The sequence below is a fragment of the Sturnira hondurensis genome, unplaced genomic scaffold (assembly GCF_014824575.4).
Source record: "Sturnira hondurensis isolate 20B ecotype Veracruz unplaced genomic scaffold, ASM1482457v3 Scaffold0021490, whole genome shotgun sequence".
NCBI lineage: Eukaryota > Metazoa > Chordata > Mammalia > Chiroptera > Phyllostomidae > Sturnira > Sturnira hondurensis.
In genome coordinates this window covers 355,568-377,044 of record NW_028094121.1, presented here as the reverse complement: position 1 = coordinate 377,044, position 21,477 = coordinate 355,568, and the positions used below count along the sequence as shown (strand labels likewise).

Sequence of the window (21,477 nt, the reverse complement as noted above, 5' to 3'; positions counted from 1 at the left end):
TAAATTAATCCAGAAACAAATTCACAAGATTGGCATAATTGGGTCAAAGGATATAAATGTTATATAGTTTGGGTACACACTTGTTTCATTGCTTTAAAAAAGCTCGTGTCAACACCGTGTTTCTATGGTCAACTTATGAGCCTCAATCTCTTGAAACATACAATGGGAACAACAGTCGTTCCTATCCTATAGGGTTGTGAGGAGCAAAAGAAATGAAGCCTCTATTTTGCACTGAGTAACTGCTTAACTAATGCTAGATATCTTTATTTTCACTTGCAGTTTGAGTGTACTGGTTTTTCTACAGTCTCATCAACATTGTATATTAACAATTAAAATATGTATTCTAAAATAGTTGGTATAAAACTCTACTGAAGGGTGATTCCTGCTGCTCCTTCTTCCCTTCCTCCTCTTTTCCTTCCTTATTCTCCTTCTCTTCTTTCTTCATCTTCAGTTGGATATAGAGAGGGAGACCAAGGGGAGAGGGGGGAAGAACAGGAATAAAAGAGACCCCATAAGTTGAAACATACTGAATTTCTATGTGCAAGCCCTGCCTCCTCAGACTACTGGAGACGATCAAAGGTTATAGGAAACAACAGCAGTGATTCTGAACGCATGCTCTGACTCCAAACCTTGCCCACATTTACTTTCTTTCATTGAATTCACTGACCCCATTTATTGAATCCCTACTGTGTGCTATTCAATACTTGGCACTGTAGCCATACCTGTGAAAACAGACAAAATCTCTGCCTTCATAATTAATATACTATTAGTTTGGAAGGTATATGTTTGCGTGGCAGAGGGTGAGGTGGAGAGACTGACCATATAATTTTGGATGATGTATGGCATGAAGAAAATAAGTCACTGACGTATTTGAATAAGTGACTGAAGGCTACTTTAGATTGGGTACAATGTTCCCATCTGAGTGGCATCTGAGCCAAGACCTGAACTACAAGGAACACTCCCTGCCCCCATTAAGATCTAGAAGAGTATTAAAGACAGTTAACAGCTAGTACCAAGGCCCTTAAAAGAGTACAGAAGTCCCCCTTATCTGAGGAGGATATAGTCTAAAACCCCCAGTGGATGCCTGAAACTACAACTGGTACTGAACCCTGTATCCTACTATGTATACTACGTTCTCCTAGACATACACACCTGTGATAAATAAGGCACAGCAAGACATTAACAATAGTAATAAAATAGAACAATTATAACAATATACTATAATAAAAGCTATGTGCATGTGGTCTCAAAATATCTTGTACTGTACTCACCCTTCTTGTAATGATGTGAGACGATGCAATGCCTACGTGATGAGGTGAAGCAGGGTGAATGGCATAGGCCTTGTGGCACAGCTGGAACACAAGTACTGTGATACCCCAACAGTTGGTCTGATAACCAAGACACCTACTAGGTAACTAATGGGCAGGTAGCATATACAGTATGGATGTGCTGGACAAAGGGATGACTCACATCCTAAGTGTGCAATTTAAAACTTATGAATTGCTTATTTCTTACGTTTTTCATTTACTATTTTTAATTAATATAAATTAATATTCACACTCTATATGCCACCTGCCCATTAGTCACTTAGTAGAAGCCTTATCAGATCAACTGTCAGACTGTGGGTTGACAGCAGTCAACCAAGGAGAGGAAGGTGGAAACTCAGATAAGCGGTAACTGATGTATCCATTCATGACGCTGAGGAACAGAAAGCCCACAGTATAGTAGCTGAGGACAAGTATTGGGTTGACCAAGAAGTTCACTTGGTTTTTTCTGTATGATGATTCTAGTTGTGCTTAGTTGTCCTTAACTTCATTCATTGAAACAATTTTGTTAGATTGTATTGTGACAGCTGTCAATCAGGGTGCATTTTTAAAACATCAAAATTAGTGAATTCTTGCACAGCCATTTTAATATTGAAGACAAAAGAAACTATGCAACATTTTTGGTGTATTATGCTTTATTATTTGCTTTATTATATGCTTTATTATTATGCTTTATTCAATAAAAGTAAAAATGCAACTGAAACATAAAAAACCTATGCAGTATATAGAGAAGGTGCAAACCTGTCAAAAGAGGTTTGTGGCCCTGGTTGGTGGGGCTCAGTGGATTGAGTGCCAGCCTGTGAACTGAAGGGTCATTGGTTTGATTCCCAGTCAGGGCACAAACCTGGCTTTCAGGCCAGAGACCAGTTGGGGGCACACGAGAGGGAACCACAAATTGATATTTCTCCCTCCCTTCCCCTCTCTATAAACAAACAAACAAACTTTTTTTTTTAAAGTGGTTTGTGAAGATTCTTGGTACTATTGATGTTTGGGCCAAGTCTTTTGCATTGGAAGATATTTAGCAGCACCCCTGGCCTCTAGCCACTAAAAGCCAATAGTGGGAGATAGTCAACAAACTCAAAATACCCAAATCAATCAAGTTATTGGTGAACATGAGAAATGTCTTTTATTTTACAGAAAAAACTAAACAGACTTTTTGGCTAACCCAATAACACAAGATTAGGCCAAGATGAGGCAGCCAAATAATGCAATGTAGGCCTCAGTAGGTAAGCAATTGAATTTTATTCTACGTACAGAAGCCAGGAGTGATTTATAAGCAGTTTAATTTTACAACCTCCTGCTACTCTGCTTGAAATGAATTGGGAGTGACAAAAATGGAAAGCTTGTGACAGAACTGGAACAAAAATTTTACTGTAGTGATTTCAAGGAAGGGCTGAGTGTTTACTGAGCACACCTTACGTGCCTGGCTGTTCTAAGCTCAGAGGAACAAGAGTTCGTGCCTTCTGGGTCTGACTAGTGGTGAGGGTGTGATGGTTCAGATATATTAGCTGCAAGAGTACCCTGGAGTACCTCAGTACCCTCATTAGTACCCTGATGAGTACCCTGGAGACTGCCCAGTACAAACTTCCTAGCCTGACCGAGAATAATTTGTACTTAGTGGGGTCACGTGAGTGGGATGTCCCTCATTCTGAAAAAAGAAAAAAAAAAGCCCAGGTATTCCTCCTCTTCCCCATCTCCTCCACTTTCACCACATCGCCCCCGTCCTCCCTCCGGCCGCAACTCCCCACTCGCGTTTCCCGGGAAAGTCGAGCGAACTAAGGGCTTGCAGACGTCTCACAACCACCAGAGGACCAAGCCCTGGCCACCGCAGTGGTTCACTGACAATCTTCCAGTTTCCGCGCGCGGAAACCTGTGAACCTTCCGTACTGTGGGCGGGGCGGGGGTGTGGCAGGACTTCCGGGGGCGTGGCTCGGTCTCGGTAGGTTCTTCCTGCGCCTGCGCGGAGAAACCAAACCCGCGGAGCTGGTGTTAGGTTCGCCGGAACTTCGCTCTCTTGACTTCTGCTTCCGGGTCGGAGCCATGGCGGTGGCAAATTCAAGCCCTGTCAACCCTGTGGTGTTCTTTGATGTCAGCATTGGCGGCCAGGTGAGGTCCAGGAAGCCACCCAGCCATGCACCGAAGGGAAACTGCAAGGGGCCAGGCATGCAGAACTCACTCGCCCAGGGGTAGCGGCCTCGGGAAGCTAGAAAGTGAATTTGGTCCAGAACCTACCGACCTGTGGAGCGTGGTGAGCGGGAGTAGAATGGAGAGCCCCGCTCCTCCTATCTCCCATCCTAGCGCCCCGCGAGTGGAAGGTCTGGACGAACGGAAGGATAGGCTAAAGAGGCGGAGGTGGGAGAGATCAAGTACATGTGGGAGGGAGGGGTCAGCCCTTCACGGCCCCTGCTCCGTGAGACCTTCGCGGTCTTGAACTGGACCTTCTGACCGTCTCCCGCGGGTTGCAGGAAGTTGGCCGTATGAAGATTGAGCTCTTTGCAGACGTTGTGCCTAAGACAGCCGAGAACTTTAGGTAAGATGCTCCAGCTCTGCTGGATTATATATTCCAGTTTTGTCGTATTAACCGAACCAGAACTCGTCCTGTGGAATCGTCAGCCTACCCCTGTCCGTCTACTCATTGCCCTCGAGATCGGATTCTTCTGCTCTGTCTGAACGGTCACGTTTTGACACCCCCATGTCAATTTATGATGTTAATTTGAATGCCTGGGGGCCTGGACATCTAGCTGGCCGGTCGGTGGGCTTGCTGTTTGCAGTGTCGGTGCTCTCCCCTCTGGAGGTTGGGGGCACTCACAGCTGTGATGTCACGGTGATTGAGTCCCTCGCTCTTTTCCCTTTCAGGCAGTTCTGCACTGGAGAATTCAGGTGAGTCTCAGACGTGGTTGACTTATCTGCTTGTTCCTGAGGGGTGTCCTGGGGCTGCACTGAGAGTACTGGGGGACCACCACAGGCCTTGAATGATTGCTGGTGTCAGTAATAGAACGCATTACCCCGAGGGTATTCATCTGCCTTCTGTTTTCATCTCTCTTGTCCTGACCACCTTTAGGAGAATCACTTGGGCTCAAATATGTGGTAAACTGGAAAGGCTTATTGTTATCTGTGATCATAGCAAATTTCTTTCTGTTTGGCTGTAGGAAAGATGGGGTTCCTATAGGATACAAAGGAAGCACTTTCCACAGGTAAGGCCAAGGCAAACCACTTGGGGCCTTTAGAATTACTTCCTTGGGGAATTAGTCTCTAGAGGAAAGTGAAACCATAGGATAATTCTTAGATCTTGAGAAAGAATTTTTTGTGAACTCAAGGATTGATTTGAAGATTTCTTAAAAGCCCAAGTGATAAACATTGTATTTTGAAATCCATGTTAATCTAAACTACAATGACTAAATCAATGTTTTTCTAAGCCAGAGTCTTATCTCAGAATCCCTTATTCTCTGTTTCAGGGTCATAAAGGATTTCATGATTCAGGGTGGAGATTTTGTTAATGTAAGTAGTTCCTTTCCTATCAAAGCTTTAGAATCTTTCTTTCTTTCTTTATTTTTTGTTATTGCTGTTGCTACTATTTTTACTCTAGGGACCCATTCCTAAGGCTTGAGAACAATAGCCAGGCTTGATGCAGGGAGGAGGTGGGGATGGGAATGCCCTTGAACGTTGCTGGCTACCACTCACTGTACCACCAGGTGACACACAACAGCACTTTGACTGAGTCACTAGCTTCCAAGTCTCAGCCTTTTAGGGACTGAAATGGACGTTTTCCAACATACCTGTGGAGCAGGGCTGTCAAACTCATTTGCACCGGGGTCCTCATCAGCTTCGAGGTTGCCTTCAGAGGGCTGGATGTAACTTTAGGACTGTATAAACGTAACTACTCCTTAGCTAGGGGCAAGGAGCTCGGCGCTGATGCTGGGTTGAAACAAGGTACCAGGCTGGATAAAACAAGGCGGAGGGCGGGATTCGGCCCGAGGGCCTTGTGTTTGCCATCTCTGCTGTAGAGGATCCGTGACAGATCCAAATTAATTAGTTATGTGAAACTTAGCTAGAAATCAGATGCAATTTGTCTTAACTAAATAGTCCCTTTTCAGTGAGGTAACTGCTTATGCTCCATTTTCCTTTCCACTTCCAGTATCACAGTGCCTGAAAAGCTGAGTTTTTAATTATAAGTTGATTAGGGTACAAGGAATCATCAAGAGAGGTAGACAGTTCTGGAGGGATGTTTTCTCTCTTCACTGGGAGAGCCCAGTGGAGTAGCCCTCCGCTACTAAGCATGGCTTTCCTGTTAGAGTCTGTGTGTGTCCCCAGGAGTCAGTCTGCTACCCTTCCCCTGACCTTAGGGTTTTAAAGAGCTCTCCCTTTCCTATCCAGGTGAAGTTACAGAGTGCAGATTTTAGGCCAAATTAGGGTTTCAGATATGTTTTCTTTCATCTTTATGATGCTGCAAAACCGGCAAAAAATTCTGGAGTTTGTTTCCTCTCTAAATGGAAAATAGGAGTGCACTAGGCCTATGTTTCTCATACGGTGACAATTAGTTGAAATCAAATAATTGCTTCTTTTAGACGAGGCGTGTCCTTGCTATTTCACCGTAGTCCCCAACACCTGTTTCCTTTGTTTATGACATCTGCCCCCATAGGCGTCTAAGTTTGCAGCCCCTGGGCACTACTGACAGTAGTTAAGGCTTGGGGTGACCATGCATTTCTTTGTTAGCTGCTAAGGGCTATGAAGCCATTCTCTTTCTTCTTTTCTTTCTTCCCGTAGGCTCCCGTATTGCCATACTGATTTAGCAGGAACAGGACCAACTTCTTACTGGTCATTGCCAGGCTTACCCAATCACCTGCTGATAGTCCCAGGATTAGATAATAGTTGGTCAGCCAAAAGGCTGAATATCAGAGAGAAGCAACTGCTCAGAGCCACTCTTAGAGAATTGAAAACAGAATGAGCAAGAGGCAGAAGAAGCAGGATTTGAGACCTAAAGTTGGACCAAGAATATTTGTTTGATTTAATAATATTTGGTATTTATTTAATTATTTGTTGAGAGGGGGGAAGGGAGGGAGAAAGGGAGGAAGAGAAACATCCATGTACAAGACATACAGATCAGTTGCCTCTTGCGCACCCCCAACTGGGGACTTGACCTGCAACACAGGCATGTGCCCTGACTGGGAATCGAACCAGTGACCTTTTGGTTTGCAGGCTGGTGCTCAGTCCACTGAACCACACCAGCCAGGGCAGATCATACATATGTTTTAATTTTTTTGTACTTAACAATTGTTTGCATTTTCCCTTGTTATTAAGTCTTCTTCCAAAATACTTTTAAAAATAGTTACCTAATATTCTATAATGAATAGACAGTGAATTTATTTGATCAACCCACTATTGTTGAAAATTTAAGTTGCTTTCTGATGTTTGCTCTGAAAATTAATTTTTGTCATTTTTCCTACTCTGGCTTCTGGAGAGCAATAGCTAGTGCAATCAGAGTATGATATGGTAGCTGATCTGTCCCTTATGTTTATCAGGAAATTAGAGCCCGCCCCTGGATGAATCAACATTGGCGAGGAGGCCGCTATCACGTGGTACACATTAGGTTTCCAACAGCTCACCCACCACATGGTTTGGGAGGTTGGGTGGGGTAGCAGTCAGTTAGGTGGGTACTTTTTATGTAACTGCAGGCAGGAGAGTCTGGGAATGGCAAGGATTGTGCATATGGTCACTGTGCCGTTCCCTACTTAGTGTCTTAACCTGTCTTTCTAGAGGCCCAGCTCTGACCTCTTTTACCCAGTCTGTGAGAAGACCTGGCCAGGTAGTAAGCTACGTGTGCCTTGGACGGGGCTTGCTTTGACTTCAGGATAGGGTCAGAGAGGCGTGACTCCCAAAGTGACCAGCAAGCGTGAACTTTAAGGAAGCTCGACTGCAGGTGCAGCCGCTGTCTTTTCCTGGTCTCTGGAGGGACCAGCATTTGCGAGTTGCTAATACTTGCCTTCTCTCTGCTCAGGGAGATGGTACTGGAGTCGCCAGTATATACCGGGGACCATTTGCAGATGAAAACTTTAAACTTAGACACTCAGCTCCAGGCCTGCTTTCCATGGTAAGTGAGGTGCAATCAAGACTTGGAGTTAGATTTATCACTGGCTGGTTTCTGGGCCCCTCTTGAGGCTCAATGCTGTGTCTTTGGATGAAAGCAAATGCTTTTCTTCTCTTGCTCAGCCCAGGACTCACCTCTGTTGTGCCCACCTCTTTTTTCAGTGTGGTTTGATTTTGTTAGGGGAACTAAAACCTCTGCTGTGTGTTTTTTACTGTTTATTTGAGCCAAGTCATGTGGCTGAGCATTTAGCCTCGCTTCTCAGTGCCCATTTACTCACACTGCCTACTGGCTGGTCTCCTCCTTTCACTCACTCCCCACTCATTGCTCTCCACTCCCACCCCTGTCCTGGCACTCCCCTCCCCATTTATAACCCCACTCACACAGGTCACTCCTCTCCAGTCATCCTCACTCCTCACAGCCCCTCTGCCCACCTCACTTAAAACCGCCCATCCACCCTACCCCTGCTCACTCTCCTGCATGCTCAGTCCCCCTTGCTTCCCCGCATCCACCTCTGACTCCTCGTTTTCCCTTACCCCTCTCACCTTGCTTCTCTCTCTCTCACTAGCCTCCTCCCTTCTGCTCATCACCCATTTCCTTCTGGCAGTGCCCCAGCTCTCACGCCCCCAGATCCAATGTTATGTGCACGTCCCCTGCCCCGCTTGCCCACTCTACCACTTACCACTTAGGCAGTCATTGTTGATGTCCTCTCCGTTTCGGGCTCCATGGTAAGGCATGAGACCTGACTCCTGTCCTTATGTCACTTAACATCTAATGGGGGTATCACTTGTGCAAACCAGCAAGTGTAGTTCAGTGCAGTCCATGCAGTCGGTGTATTAAGGTAAGGACACCTAACTGTATGTAAGGACTCTGTGAGGGCCCCTAGGAATGGGAATGGCTGCTGCTGGGGGGTGGGCTAGGCTGCGTCACAGAGGAGGGGACATTTGAGTTTTTGAAAGAGTTCTGTACCAGAGGGCATGTGGCCATGGTCAAGGGACAGAAAGTGAAGAGGGTGCTGAGAAGAACATAGGATGGGAACGGCAGGTGGAGTGGACAGGCCAGTAAGAGACCCCTGAAGAGGCAGGTCGTCTGGCTCCTGAAGGGCTTTACATGGCAGAATAAGGGTGAGGTGTGTGGACTTTCCTTCTTAGGTTACAGAGAGCCATATACACTTTTTGAGCAGAGTTGATCAAACTTTGTGTTTTAGAACAAAAACGCTAGCTGCAGTGTGAGTGGCACCTGGGAATGGAGAGGCTGGGGCGGAGAAGCCAGTTAGGAGGCTGCCCTAATACCTGAGCGGGACCAGCAGTACAGGAAGCCCCCTCTTAGGAAAGTCAGGCTGGGCAAGTGCAGGTAAAGGGTGGAGAAGTGGCTTAGGTTAGCTTGGATCTTCTCCAGGAGCATTAAAGACGCTCGGAGCGCGTGCCGCTATGTTAGCCTCCGTGGAGGAGCCAGAAAAATGCAAGGAAGCTTGGTTGTTGCTCCCTTCAGGCTGACACTGGTTGAATTGTGCTATCAGTGTTCGGTAGCAGGGTTGTTTTTGCTCCTGTCTTCACTAAATCACGTGTTCCTCAGGGGCAGGGACTGGGTCTCTTTGATCTCTAAGCCCTATACCTGATACAGAAAGGTGTTGAGCAGATATTGATGAATGGCTGGAAGATGATCAGAATAATAGGTAACATTTATTGAGCACTTAGTCAACAAGCACCTTATTTGCATTAATTTATGTTAAGCTTCTCCACGTCTTTAAGATAGGTACGAGTGAGGAAACAGGCACAGAGGGGTTATGGAACTAAACTCAGGGCACGCAGTCAGCGGTAGAGCTGGGGTTCACGCTAGGTCACCTGGCTCCAGAGCTCCAGGGCGGATTCTCTAAACCAGCAAGTCATACTGCCTCGCAGAATAAACAGAGAAGTGGCTAAGGGCAGAGTGTCCCCTGAGCTCTGAAAACATGTCATGTGGCTGTTTTCCTGCCTGCTTGCTAATAAATGTTTAGACATAGAGCAGCAAACTAGATTGGATGGATGGATGGATGGATGGATGGATAGGATGAACTGGGACCCCTGGAAGGCCCACGCCTCGTTCCAAAGCCTAGGCCTATTCCGACTGGCCCAGAAAATGCCTGATTTTCATACGTGAGGTGTTCCTGCACACATGTACGAAAACCAAAAATAACCTCATCTTACATGGTGAACTGCTCAAGTATAGTATGAAATCCCTAATAAGAGCTTACCCTTAGACAATGTCCTTAATGTGTTCATAGTATATCATAAGCAGTTTTATTCCTTCACAGTTGAACACGGAATCAACCAATTTAAATCTAATATCTGATTAAAGCTAGTTATCTATCCAGTAATTTCCAGCTTTGCCTCAGTAGTAGTTTTGTAAGACCTGTGCTTTTAATAGTACTAGTACTTTCAGTTTTCCATTTTCTACTCATGTTTTTCCAAAATAGGGGAAGTGTCATAATATGTTCATGGTTACACCGACATCGATGTAAGACAGTGCTGCTGAAACTTGGGTTTGCTGACCTAGGAAAGTCAGGATTTAGCACACTGAAGGCGGTTCAGGGGTGTCGGCATGTGATGGGCGGAAGTGCACTCCGTCTGCAGGTCAACTGTCTCCTTACAAAGCACCACTCTGCATTGTGGTTGTAGCCTGTTCTTTTATGATGCGTTATTAACTATAATGATGTAAAAATAATTTTAAGGGAGGAAAAGGGAAGGGATATGGTTATGCCTACAAAGTTTCAGATTCTCTATTTTTAAAACTACTTTTAAAATTCAATGACAAAGGATTTGGGTATAGCGGTAAAAAGCAAATGTCTTCGATTAAATATGGTCTTTTTTCTGTCATAGCACTCACAACTTGCACCTTCTTAAATTGTTTTAAATTACCATTGTAATAGGACAAAACCATTCAGACAAAACAGCTCATGGCATAGACAGCAGGCCTTTCCTCGCCTGGTAGATGCTCTGTCATTGTAGTTCAGTTACAACTAGTATTGGACTAAACACAGCAAATCGGGTCCCCATTATAAAAATTCACACTGTAGGAGAAAAGTGCATCTGTTCAGGGATCTAGTTCCTTGAGGGCAGAGATCATGTGTCCAGTCTATCTCTGTATCTGTGGGTCCTAGCTCAGGCCCCGGCTCGTAATGAATGCTCAGTGAGTTTTGCTGAAAGAAAGTGTGGAGGAATCAGGTCTGCAGGCTCTTTGTGGAGTCTCGCTCTTTAGCCAGTGTGGCCAGGAGAACTCACTACAGGTATATTTGGTTTCCGTCAGGCAAACAGTGGTCCCAGTACAAATGGCTGCCAGTTCTTCATCACCTGCTCGAAGTGTGATTGGCTGGATGGGAAGCACGTAGTGTTTGGTGAGTCCTACTCCTGGCCCATGCTCCTGGCCCCATTCACCCAAAGCGGGACTTCCAAAGGAGCCATTCCCTGCACTCTCACACCAAGAGGGCCTGACTAGTTTACACACTCCGTGTCATAGGGGGGAGGTGGCAGCAGTGGGAGGTGGGCCGTCTGATAAAGTGTGTAAGCACTCGGGTGATTGGTGTGTATGGGGGGAAACCCAGGGGGTGGTGCTTAAGAAACACCTCAGAGGAAGCATGGCGGAGTGGGGCTTCGCAATCACTCAGGTTTGAGCCCTAATTCTGCTACTTAGTGTGCTATCTGTGACCTTGGGTAAATCATTTCACCTCTGTTGAATCTCAATTTCCTGAATTGGTGTGAGGATCCAATGAGACAATGGTGTGAGAATGAGCATTGAAAGCTGGAAAATGCTATGCAAATGAGAATAGTGAAATCCATCTCATACTCTTCTTACAGGGAAAATTATTGATGGACTTCTAGTGATGAGAAAGATTGAGGTAAGTCCTGTTTTGATTCCTCTTCCTCAGTTGTTCTGGTCTGGTACTACCTGACTAGGGTCAAGAGCGAGAGGATCCTGAGTGGGCTTCTTCTGTTAGGCCCAGACATCCATTCCATTGACTTCCTCAAGGGAAGGGAGGAGAGACCACATGCCTCCCAAGTGTTTTTGGCCTATAATTAGCCTCTGTACCACACACTGAGCTATGGCCTGGGGTGGCCCCTCCACCTACTCAGTAAACTCCTACTCAGCACTGCATCCCTCGTGACCTGGCCCCGCCTGCCTTTCCCCTCCCCTGCTGCCGCTGCTGCCTCCGTGTTCCAGTCACATCGGGCTCCTAGCTTTTCTCACACATCACTGCCTCTTGTTCCTTCTTGCCCCCTGAGCTTTCGCTCATGCTATTTTCTCTGTCTGGAGTGCTTTTCTCGTTTCTTTTCCTCTGTCCCATTTATCCTCAGTCCAGCTCAAATAATCCCCTGTTCTGTGAATCCTTCCCTGACCTCTTTAAGCAACATTTAGTTGCTTCCTCTGCCCCGTTTACACTTTCTTATAACTTATTACATTGTTACATGTCATAGCTTTGATATTTTTAAATGTACATCTTGTTTTTGATCTGTATTATGTGTTTTCCCTGTCTGCTAGGACATGGCCTGTTGTCATTTCAGCCTCTGATCCCTCAGTCCTTAGCCCAGGGGCTGGCAGACATCAGTAGTGTTTGGGGAGCGTGTGCAGCTGAGTGGATGAATTTTGACTGTGCTTTCTGTCTTAGAATGTTCCCACGGGGCCCAACAATAAGCCCAAGCTGCCCGTGGTGATCTCACAGTGTGGGGAGATGTAGCCCCGAGCAAGACTGAATCAGGTAAGTGCGTCTTCTCTTTCTGGCTAGGAGTCGCCCCGGAGAAGGCAGTGTGGCCTAGCGCAAAGCACCTTAGATTGGAAGACATGGGATTGAGCCATTTCCTCTCTTGGTGACCTAGCAGAGGTCACTTCCCTTCTCCGAGCCTGTTTCCTCATCTGTCAAATGGAGACAGTACTTCTCCCTTAGGGTCCTTGTAGGGATCACAAGAGAAAGGGTTATGAGGACACTTTACTTTTCTACTGCTTTGCGGTTTATGGAGTATCAGCCTGATAGCCTTCGGCAGTTTCTGACAGCTCTCTCAGGCCGTAGTCTCCGTAGAGAGAAATGGCACCAGCTCTGGGTGACTCCTGCCGGGTCAGCCTGAGCAGTCAGGAGACAGGCCTGTCCTGCTTCTCATCACAACCGACGGCAAATCCAGTTCCTGACTTGTATTTGCCAGCTTCATAGGTGAACCTGACACCCTACCCATTCTTTTTTTTTTTTATATGTATTTATTTTTAGAGAGTGGGGAATGGAGGGAGAAAAACATCGAGTGGTTGCCTCTCGCACACTCCCAGATGGGGACCTGGCCCACAACCCAGGCATGTGCCCTGACTGGGAATCAAACCGGCAACCTTTTGGCCCACAGGCTGGCACTCAGTCTACCGAGCCACACCAGCCACTTTCTACCCATTCTTGCCACTGCCTGCTCTGTGCTGGGCATCAAGCTAGGCATGCTGGGGGGTGGCAAAAAGTTAAAGGATGTCTCTGCCTTTCAGGAGCTTGTAAGGAATAAGACACATTCTGAGAGGTTATCACTAGTAATGTGAGTGACATTGCTAAGTGTCATAAGAATTCAAGGGAGAAATTGATCACTTCCAGCTAGAATGGTAGTGACTTTCTCTCATTTTCACGCCTGCAAAAAAGTTGGAAGAATAGGACATTCGACACCCATGTACATTGTAACTAGATTAACATTCGTATTTATCATTTTGCTTTGACACTTGGTTTTTTCTTTTCTTCTTCCTTCCTCTCACATTCCCATTCCTTCTCCTCTCTCCTGCCTTCCTTCTTTCCTCCCTTTCCCGTCCTTCATTTCTTTCCCATTTGAAAGCTAAAGGCTTCGTGACTTTACCCATAAATACTTCACAAGCAGCTCCTGAAAACAACATCATCCTCTGTAACCGCGGTAACGTCCAGTATGCGCGTCAGACACCCCCGTTATCCACAAAGTAACTGTTAGAGCTCTAGGAAAAGGCATCCAGTCTAGGTGTACGTATTTCCTTTGGTTGGTTATTAAAAAACACTGTATACTGTATTTTGCCATGTATAATGTTCACTTTTTTGCTCAAATTTCTGAGGGAAATATAAGGATATGCATTATATATGAGTAGTATGTATTCTGTATCTATGTAAATATTTCTAATTCTTCTATTTATGCATATGCATTAAAAGTGTAACTCCAGAAAGGGATAACGATATCCTTATGCAAAATAATACCCTGGAATATGATCATTGGTTTTGTTTCTAAATATAGATAAATGAAAATTTGAATTAAAAAATGAAAACAAAAGATTTTTTTTCCTGAAAGTTTGGGCCAAAAACATGGGTGCGCATTATACACAGCAAAATATGGTAATCTCATACAGATTTTCACACAAAGCAGTTAAAGTGAAAGTCCCCCACCCCCGACTCCCCCTTGGCAGTACTGCGGCCGCAGTCTCACTCCTGTCCCCAGATGTAACATTACCAGTTTGATGTGTATCCACCAGGGCCTTTTCTTTGCCTGATTTGGGGAGGTTTTGTTTTTCCTAAATGTTATTATACTACAGGGTCCGGCAGAAGTGAGGCCTGCTTCACTATGGTTGGTAGGGTAACGCTATGAGTGTAATAATTTATAGTTTTAATTTGAACATGTCATCTCAAATGTCATGTGATATGCTTGGGTGTGATATTGTTATATTACAGAATTACATGCTTATGGTTTTGTAATTTAAAAAGGGGCGTTGTCTATGCTGGACCCTGTATATTGTTCATCATTGTGTTTCCTTTTGGCATTAAGTCCTCCTCTGTCCTCTGTAGAACTACCTCATTAAAAAATGAAAAGTGAAAAACAAGCCTTGGCTGGTGTGGCCCAGTGGCTTGAGCACCAGCCTGAGAATTGAAGGGTCGCTAGTTCAATTCCCAGTCAGGGTACATGCCTGGGTTGCAGGCCAGGTCCCCAGTTGGGGGCGTATGAGAGGCAACTGATAGATGTATCTCTTGCATGTTTCTCTCCCTCTCTTTTTCTCTAAAAGTAAATAAATGAAATCTTCAAAACAAAAAAGCCAAAAAAACTGCCTTGGCCAGATGGTTCAGTGGATTAGAGCGTCATCACTGTACGCCAAAAGGCTGCGGCTTGTGCCTGGTTGGGGTGTGTGTGGAAAACAGCCAATCGATGTTTCTTTCACATCGATGTTTCTTTCTCTCTCTCCCTTTCTCTCTAAAATCAATAAATATATATTTGGGTGAGTATTAAAAAAAAACTAACGTAACATTCTGGAAGATGTTTGTAGCATATAGTTTGTTTTTCCTTTTTCTTTTTTAAAGCTTTTATTTATTTTTACTTTCAGAAAGAGGGGAAGAGAAGGAAAGAGAGGGGGAGAAACATCGATGTGCAGATGTGCAAGAGAAACATGGAAACATCAGTTGGTTGCATCTCGCATGCCCCCATTCGGGGACCTGGCCCGCAACCCTTCAGCTCGCAGGCCAGTGATCAATCCACTGAGCCACACCAGCCAGGGCTACTTTTCCTTTTTCTTAATGATATGAATAGGTATGCATTCTGAGTCTTAGTTCCTTGTAAGTTATGACTGTTTTCTTCAGAAGTCTTAAGTTCTTTGTATGTTGTGACTATTTTGTCCAGATTATAGTTTAAGAAAAAAATGGCAATGTATTGCTTATCTGAACTTTGGTTATATCCTCTGTTAAACAGGAGTTCTAAATTTTGATAAGGTAAAAATACCAGTCTTTTGCTTATGGCTTTTGTGGTTTATCTTGTTTAAGAAAGTCCTTACTACCTCAGATTGTAATGTTTTCTGTATTCTTGATAATATTTCTTTAGTTTTATTTGTATACTTACCAAATTATCTTAGAATATATTTTTCTCAATTCTGCCTTTTTTCCCAAATGGAGTTCCAGTCAAATTCCAGACTACCTTAATGACCGTTTATACCTATATCTGTGACTTGCTTTGTGTTCACAGCATCTGGCCCTTATAGGCATTCAGTAAAATTTTATTACACAAGTTAGTAGAGAGAGAGAATGTCAGGCATGTTAGGCAGGGAACTGGTGTGAGCAAATACCGAGGCAGGAATGCACAAGTGTGTGCTGGAAGCTGCACATGGACTCTCTCTTGTCCAGCCAGACGGTCCCTTTTCAGGCCCAGTTGACACCTAAGCTTGCCTTTCTGCTCGGACGGGGGGCCCTCGGCTCAGCCTGTATTCTCCCTTGAATAGCTGTGGCCATTCCCTCCCTTTCTCCCTTAGCTCTTTGATGTAACTAAAGTTGAACTCATAGGTCCTTTTCCATCTAAAGATTAACCACTGATTACTGCCAGAGGACAGAAGATAAAATAAAGAAGATAAAAAAAATAGATTCTTTATGTTTTGGGCCTCTTGTCTATATTTGTCTGAGTCCCTTACGGAAAGTTACTAGATATCCTTGTTGGGGGCTTGATTTCTGAGGGTGGCAATGGTCAGCCCTCCCTGCCTCACTAACTGTTAGCAAAGACCACATATCCTTTGCCCCCATGAAAGCCCCTCTTCTCAGCCCATAGCGGAAGCAGAACAGATTCCATGGGGGCTGTCTTCGGGGTTGTTCCTGAGGCCCTCAGGACCAGAACTGTCCAGCAGACATTCTTTTCTGCGATGGAGAAAATGTTTTATAGCTGTGCTGTGAGGGTAGCTGCCAGCCAAGGTGACAACTGAGTTCTTAAATTTAAGAAGCCACGTATGGTGTTGCCAATTCAGACACCTAATCCTGACTTGCTCAGAATTGTAGCTTTCGTAGCTAATACTGAGGAACAATATAATGAAAGCAGTTATTACTCACTGAATACTTCTTATGTTCAAATATTGAGCTAAGAATTTGACTTGAATGATCTCATTTAACTTTACCAAAAGTCCCCATCATAGGTTTTACGGCACAGGTGGCAAACAGCAGGCCTGTGGGCTGAGTTTGGCTCTCCACCTTGTTTCTACCAGGCAGCAGCACTGAGCTCCTTGCCCCTAGTTAAGGAGTAGTTACATTTATACAGTCCTCAAAATTACATTCAGCCCTTTGACGGCAACCTCGAGGCTGATGTGGCCCCCGATGAAAATGAGTTTGACAGCCCTGTTTTAAGGGTTAGGGAATCTACATGGTGGTGTGGCCTAAATGAGTTCTAGGGATGGAAGCCCCTCCTTGGGTTTCTGAGTAATGTCACTGGGGAGAAGGTAAGGAAAAGAGGAGAATAATTCCTTAGGCAACAGGGCACCATCCCATCCCTCCCCTTCCCAGCTGTAAGGTTACAAGCTTCTCTAACTCTGAGTCTGCCCCATCCAATCAGAAAAGACCTAGGAGGAGATCTCTTGGTGGCACTGAATGCAGTAATCTACTGCACTCAGATCTCTTGGTGGTACTGAATCAGTAATCTACTGCATTAATCAGTAATCTACTGCACTAATCAGTAATCTACTGATCTCTTGGTGGCACTGAATGCAGTAATCTCCTGCACTCAGATCAAGATGTCACCTAACGATGCACTTGAGGCCTTGTGCCCAGGCCCTGAAAATATTAAGGAGATAGAAGGTAGGTGGGGCCACCTGATCCACCATACCTTTTCCTTTCAGAACTCTTGTGTTTTATCTTAGACCCTGACTTTGGTTTTAGTGGAAATGAAGTTTTCTGTATAATCTTCGTTCGATGTAGGAAGGTTGATTTTATCTTGGGGTCCCATAAAAGTCTTTTACGATAAATTTGAATGCATAAGGGAACCTTGGCCCTCGGGAATCTCCTGCCTCAGTCTGAACTGGGTTCTTTGCTCCTTATAATCACACGAGGGCTGGTGGAACCTCTGTTTTAAAAGCCCAAGAGTCTCTTGGAAAAGGGAGGGGCTGTTGGCTCTGGCAGCCCTGCTGGTCTGAATCACTGCTCACCTCCCTGTGATCCCCACACCTGGGATGTGTGGCCAGCAGTGGAGACTTTGTTTAGTTCATTGAACCCCAAATTCCCCAAAGGAGAAGAGTCACTTGGGGACACTTGTTAAACCTACTCATTCCTAGATTCCTCCCCTGGAGAGTTTATTTTAACATTTGCATCTGAGGAAAGCATTCATAATTAGCACAACACATAATTTTACAATTACAGTTTATAATGAGGCATTATTGAAGTTCAAATAGTGATTAGGTTACAATTAATTACGCCTGTGGGTGATGGATACGGCGACAGTTGTGAAGGCTCTGTTCAGAGGGGCTGCGGTTTAGGACATGGCCTTCCCCGTTCTGGGGTTACCTGTAGTTGTGATGGGCGCCCACAGAGAATGACTGTGAAGGGCGTGTGGTGGCACATGGCTGGTCCTCCCTTCCGTGACTCAGCCCTAACTAATTAAAATCGGTCCTGTGCCAGGCGATCACTTCCTAAGGTATATAACTGTCTCTAATCACTATGCTGTTTGCCTGAAAGTACTATAATACTGTCTGTCATCAGTAATTGAAAAATAAAATTTTCTTAAAAGATAGGCCCCATACTGCAGACAAGTCTACAGATTTGAAAAGCCCAGTTCCTGCCTTCAAGGAACACACAGTCCCTTGGGAAACTTGCAGTCACAGACAGTAAAGCATGGGCCTACAGGTTCTAGGACGAAGTAAGGAAAGAAGGAGTGCCCATGTCTGACTGAAGTGGTTTGGGAAGACTGAAAGAGACGATGCTTCAGCTTAGTCCACCAGAGAATAGCTTGTCAGGTGGCTGAAACTGGGGGAGGCACTCCAGGCAGAGGGAACAGCATGAGCTAAGCACACCAGCAAGAAACAGCAGGAAACATGTGGAAGACGGCAAATAATTCAATACGGCTGAAGCAGGAGGTCTGAAAAGCAGGCAGAGGGGAGGCTGGCAGAGGGCAGGGCCAGCTGTGAGAACCAGCGCAGGCTGAGGAGCCCCTGTGCTGTCCCGGGGGTGGGGGTGAGCTGCAGGCAGTGTGTACACTTTTTTCCTCCCTGGACTCAGGGTCGATTGCGCTCCTGTAATTCCCAAAAGGGGCCCTGGTCTTCCAAAAAGAACCAAGCCAGTAGGAGCCCCCGAAGGATTTTGAGCAGGAGAACACTGTGAGTGAACTTTCTGAAAAGTTGATTCTGGCAGCAATGTGGAGGACGAGGTGGAGGCCACTAAGGTGTCCCCTGCAGCGGTCCAGGCCAGAGGAAGGAGGTTCCACACCCAAACACGGGTCTTGGGAGCACTAGATTTGGTGGCAAATGTTTGCATTCCTATTGTGTGGGACACTGTCCCCCACCCTGAACAACCTAGATTAAATCAAGCACAAGAGAAAAAGATGAAATTAGAAGATGTGATAAGCATGAAACACTGCTGGTGAAGCACAGTATTCTGTTTTCCAGCAAACTTTCCTGAGTAGAAAGAGTACACTCTGATGATAAAGAGCATCGTGGAGTGAATGCATAAAGCAGTAACATAGTCATTTATTATCAGTGTACATCCTCGCATGTGCTGCGCTTTTATAAGACTGGCAGTGCAGTGGGTTTGTTTACGCCAGCAGCGTCGTGAACACATGGGTAATGGATTGTACCACGACGTTACAATGGCTACGATGTCACTAAGCAATGAGAGTTATTCAGCTCCATTATAATCTTACCGCCCACCATCGTACATGCAGTCCGTGGCTGACTGGAATGTCACGTGGTGCGTGACCGTGCAGAGGCAAAGCCCTTAGGTCATAACAGGCCTTACACACATTGAGGGACCCCTGTCAATGGAATGCGCTGGCCTTAAAAAAGAAACAGGTAGATCTGCATGTGTTGGCAGGATTTCTAGGGTAAATTAAGTGAAAATGTCAAGATGTAGTACATTATATAAGCTATGATACTATTTATTTTGAGTAACTCAGAAATTTTTGTAGTGATTCATAGCTAACTGTTAATAATGGTTACCTCTGCAGAGTAGAGATTGCAAAGAGACTTTCTTTTCAATTTATATTGTCCTGTATATCCTTGAATTTTCTACATTGAGCACATATCTCATAACAAATACATAATATATGTATAATTTTAACTAACCCTAGTGCCCCCAGCCCCTCCCGGGAGCATGTGGCCAACATCACTTTGAATCACTCTCGGTTCCTCCCTCTCCCCACCCCTGGCCTCAGCAGTCAGTGGCCCCTCCTGTGAGCTCCCAGTACTTGGTTCATCTCTCCATCACAACATTTCACACAGACGTGTCTGTCGGGTTTTCTCTAGACTGAGAGCCCCTTGAGGCAGGGACCACGCTGACAAACACAGTGCCTGGTTTGTGACAGCTGGGTCCTGGAGCAGCATGCAACTTATAAAGTACATTTATACATTTTTGCACATTCTGCATTAGGGTCCAGAGTCCAACTTCTCTTCAAGCCTCACTGTGACACCAGGGCTCCCTGTCCTCTGGAGGAAGAGGGGTGTGGCAACATTCGGAGGGAGGGGAATGGTGTAGTATCTGAGTGTACTCACCATGTTCTTTTTTTTTAAAGATTTTATTTATTTATCTTTAGAGGAGAAGAGAAGGAGAGAAATATCAATGTATGGTTGCCTCTTGTGCGTCCCCTGCTGGGAACTGGCCTGCAACCCAGGCATGTGCCCTGACTGGGAATCGAACCGTGATCCTCTGGTTCACAGGCCCACGCTCAATCCACTGAGCTACACCAGCCAGGGCTCACTGTGTTCTTTTAATACAGCTACCTCCAAGGCCATAAACAGGGTGCAGAATTTCCTTTCTCCAAACCCTGGGACCAAAACCTGCAAGTAAAAGGATTGCTCTTTGTTCGGCAGCTGCACGGAGTGCCACAGGGCCTGGCAAAAAAAAAAAAAAGACACATGCCCCGTGACTGATGTGGCTTAGTTAGTCGGAGCATTGTCCTGTTACAGGGTTTGATCCCTGGTCGGGGCTCGGGCACAAGCGACACCTGGTCTGGGCACATACAAGAGGCACCAACGGATGCTTTTCTCGCATTAATGTGTTCTTTCTCCCTTCCTCTTGCAAAAAGATATGTTCTTTGGAGCCAGTATATTAGAAAGTCCCATCACTGTTAAACCATTAAATCCCTCGGAGCCCTAGTTTTCTCCTTTGCTTTATTGTATAATGTATATTGCATAGAGTTTTGAAGGGTAAATAATGAGATAATATGCTTGGTGGAATATTAGTTTTCTTCTTGGTTCTTGTATAACATACTTTTCACCTTTGCTCAGGAGAACCTGAGGTCTGGCCTATGTCAAGAATCATGTCCTGGCTGGTATAGCTCAGTGAATTGAGTGTGAGCTGCAAATCAAAGGGTTGCTGGTTTGATTCCCAGTCAGGGCACATGCCTGGGTTGCAGGCCAGGTCCCCAGTAGGGGGAGCATGAGAGACAACCGCACATTGATGTTTCTCTTCCTCTTTCTCCTTCCCTACCCCTCTCTCTAAAAATAAATCAAAAAAATATTTTTAGGAGGAAAAAAAAGAATCACACCAGTCTTTACTCTTTGGGGACAAGAGGAGCGTAAAGGTGGGAAGGTTGTCCCATTGAAAGTCCACTTCCAGTCCTCTGAGCTGCTTATCTCTTCCTTCACAGACCTCTGTGTCCCTGCTGTTGCAGGCCTGCCCATTCTTGGGGCGACACTCTTGAGTATGAATATCTGCCTTGGTCCCAAGTCTGCTGCCTGGCCTGCCGTTGCCCAGTTTGATCAGGAGACCTTGGAAGTATCACAGATTCAGAACCCAAGATTTTTCCCTGTGTTTCAGTTGTAAATAAAGGTGTTTTTTTTTTGTTTTGGGGGTTTTTGCTTGTGTGTGTGTTGTTACTTTAATGACAACCCATCTCCTCACACCTTAGCTTCAGCCAGGAGGACTGGTGCTCCCAGGTGAGTGGCCAGTGCAGGCCTGAGCCAGACCCTTGCTATGTACACTTGACGCCTCATCTTTACAAATAGTGGTCGCAGTCCCCTCTGAGGTTCAGGCTGATCGAGCAGAAAAGGCAACGCCCTAGGGCGGACATACTCCAAGGACGTTCCCAGTAGGGTCAGTTTGGTTGGCTCCGAAGCCTGCGGGAAGAGGGTCACTAATGTTGGATATTTTGGGGTGGGGGAGTGTATCTTGATCATGAC

At 45.4% G+C, this 21,477-nt stretch overlaps 1 protein-coding gene across 2 annotated transcripts; it reads left to right on the top strand.

Moving 5' to 3' along the window:
• The first annotated feature begins 3,319 nt into the window (after positions 1 to 3,319).
• Positions 3,320 to 21,146, top strand: PPIH (peptidylprolyl isomerase H). Of its 2 annotated transcripts, none has more exons than XM_037032605.1 (10): positions 3,320 to 3,431; positions 3,791 to 3,855; positions 4,182 to 4,205; positions 4,475 to 4,519; positions 4,781 to 4,823; positions 7,321 to 7,413; positions 10,693 to 10,780; positions 11,241 to 11,281; positions 12,050 to 12,139; positions 20,946 to 21,146. In XM_037032605.1, exons 1-9 carry the CDS (start codon positions 3,366 to 3,368, stop codon positions 12,116 to 12,118), a joined length of 534 nt encoding a protein of 177 aa, XP_036888500.1. In that variant the 5' UTR covers positions 3,320 to 3,365; the 3' UTR covers positions 12,119 to 12,139; positions 20,946 to 21,146. The 2 variants fall into 2 exon arrangements, with proteins under 2 accessions (XP_036888500.1, XP_036888501.1); XM_037032606.1 differs by lacking the exon at positions 20,946 to 21,146 and adding an exon at positions 14,751 to 14,776.
• The last annotated feature ends 331 nt before the right edge of the window (positions 21,147 to 21,477 follow it).

Bases quoted from the DNA above. Each gene is read 5' to 3' on its own strand.
- PPIH (XM_037032605.1), top strand. From the start codon at position 3,366: ATGGCGGTGGCAAATTCAAGCCCTGTCAACCCTGTGGTGTTCTTTGAT. The intron at 3,432-3,790 runs GTGAGGTCCAGG...CGCGGGTTGCAG, and splicing joins ATGTCAGCATTGGCGGCCAG to GAAGTTGGCCGTATGAAGAT. The intron at 4,520-4,780 runs GTAAGGCCAAGG...TCTCTGTTTCAG, and splicing joins AAAGGAAGCACTTTCCACAG to GGTCATAAAGGATTTCATGA.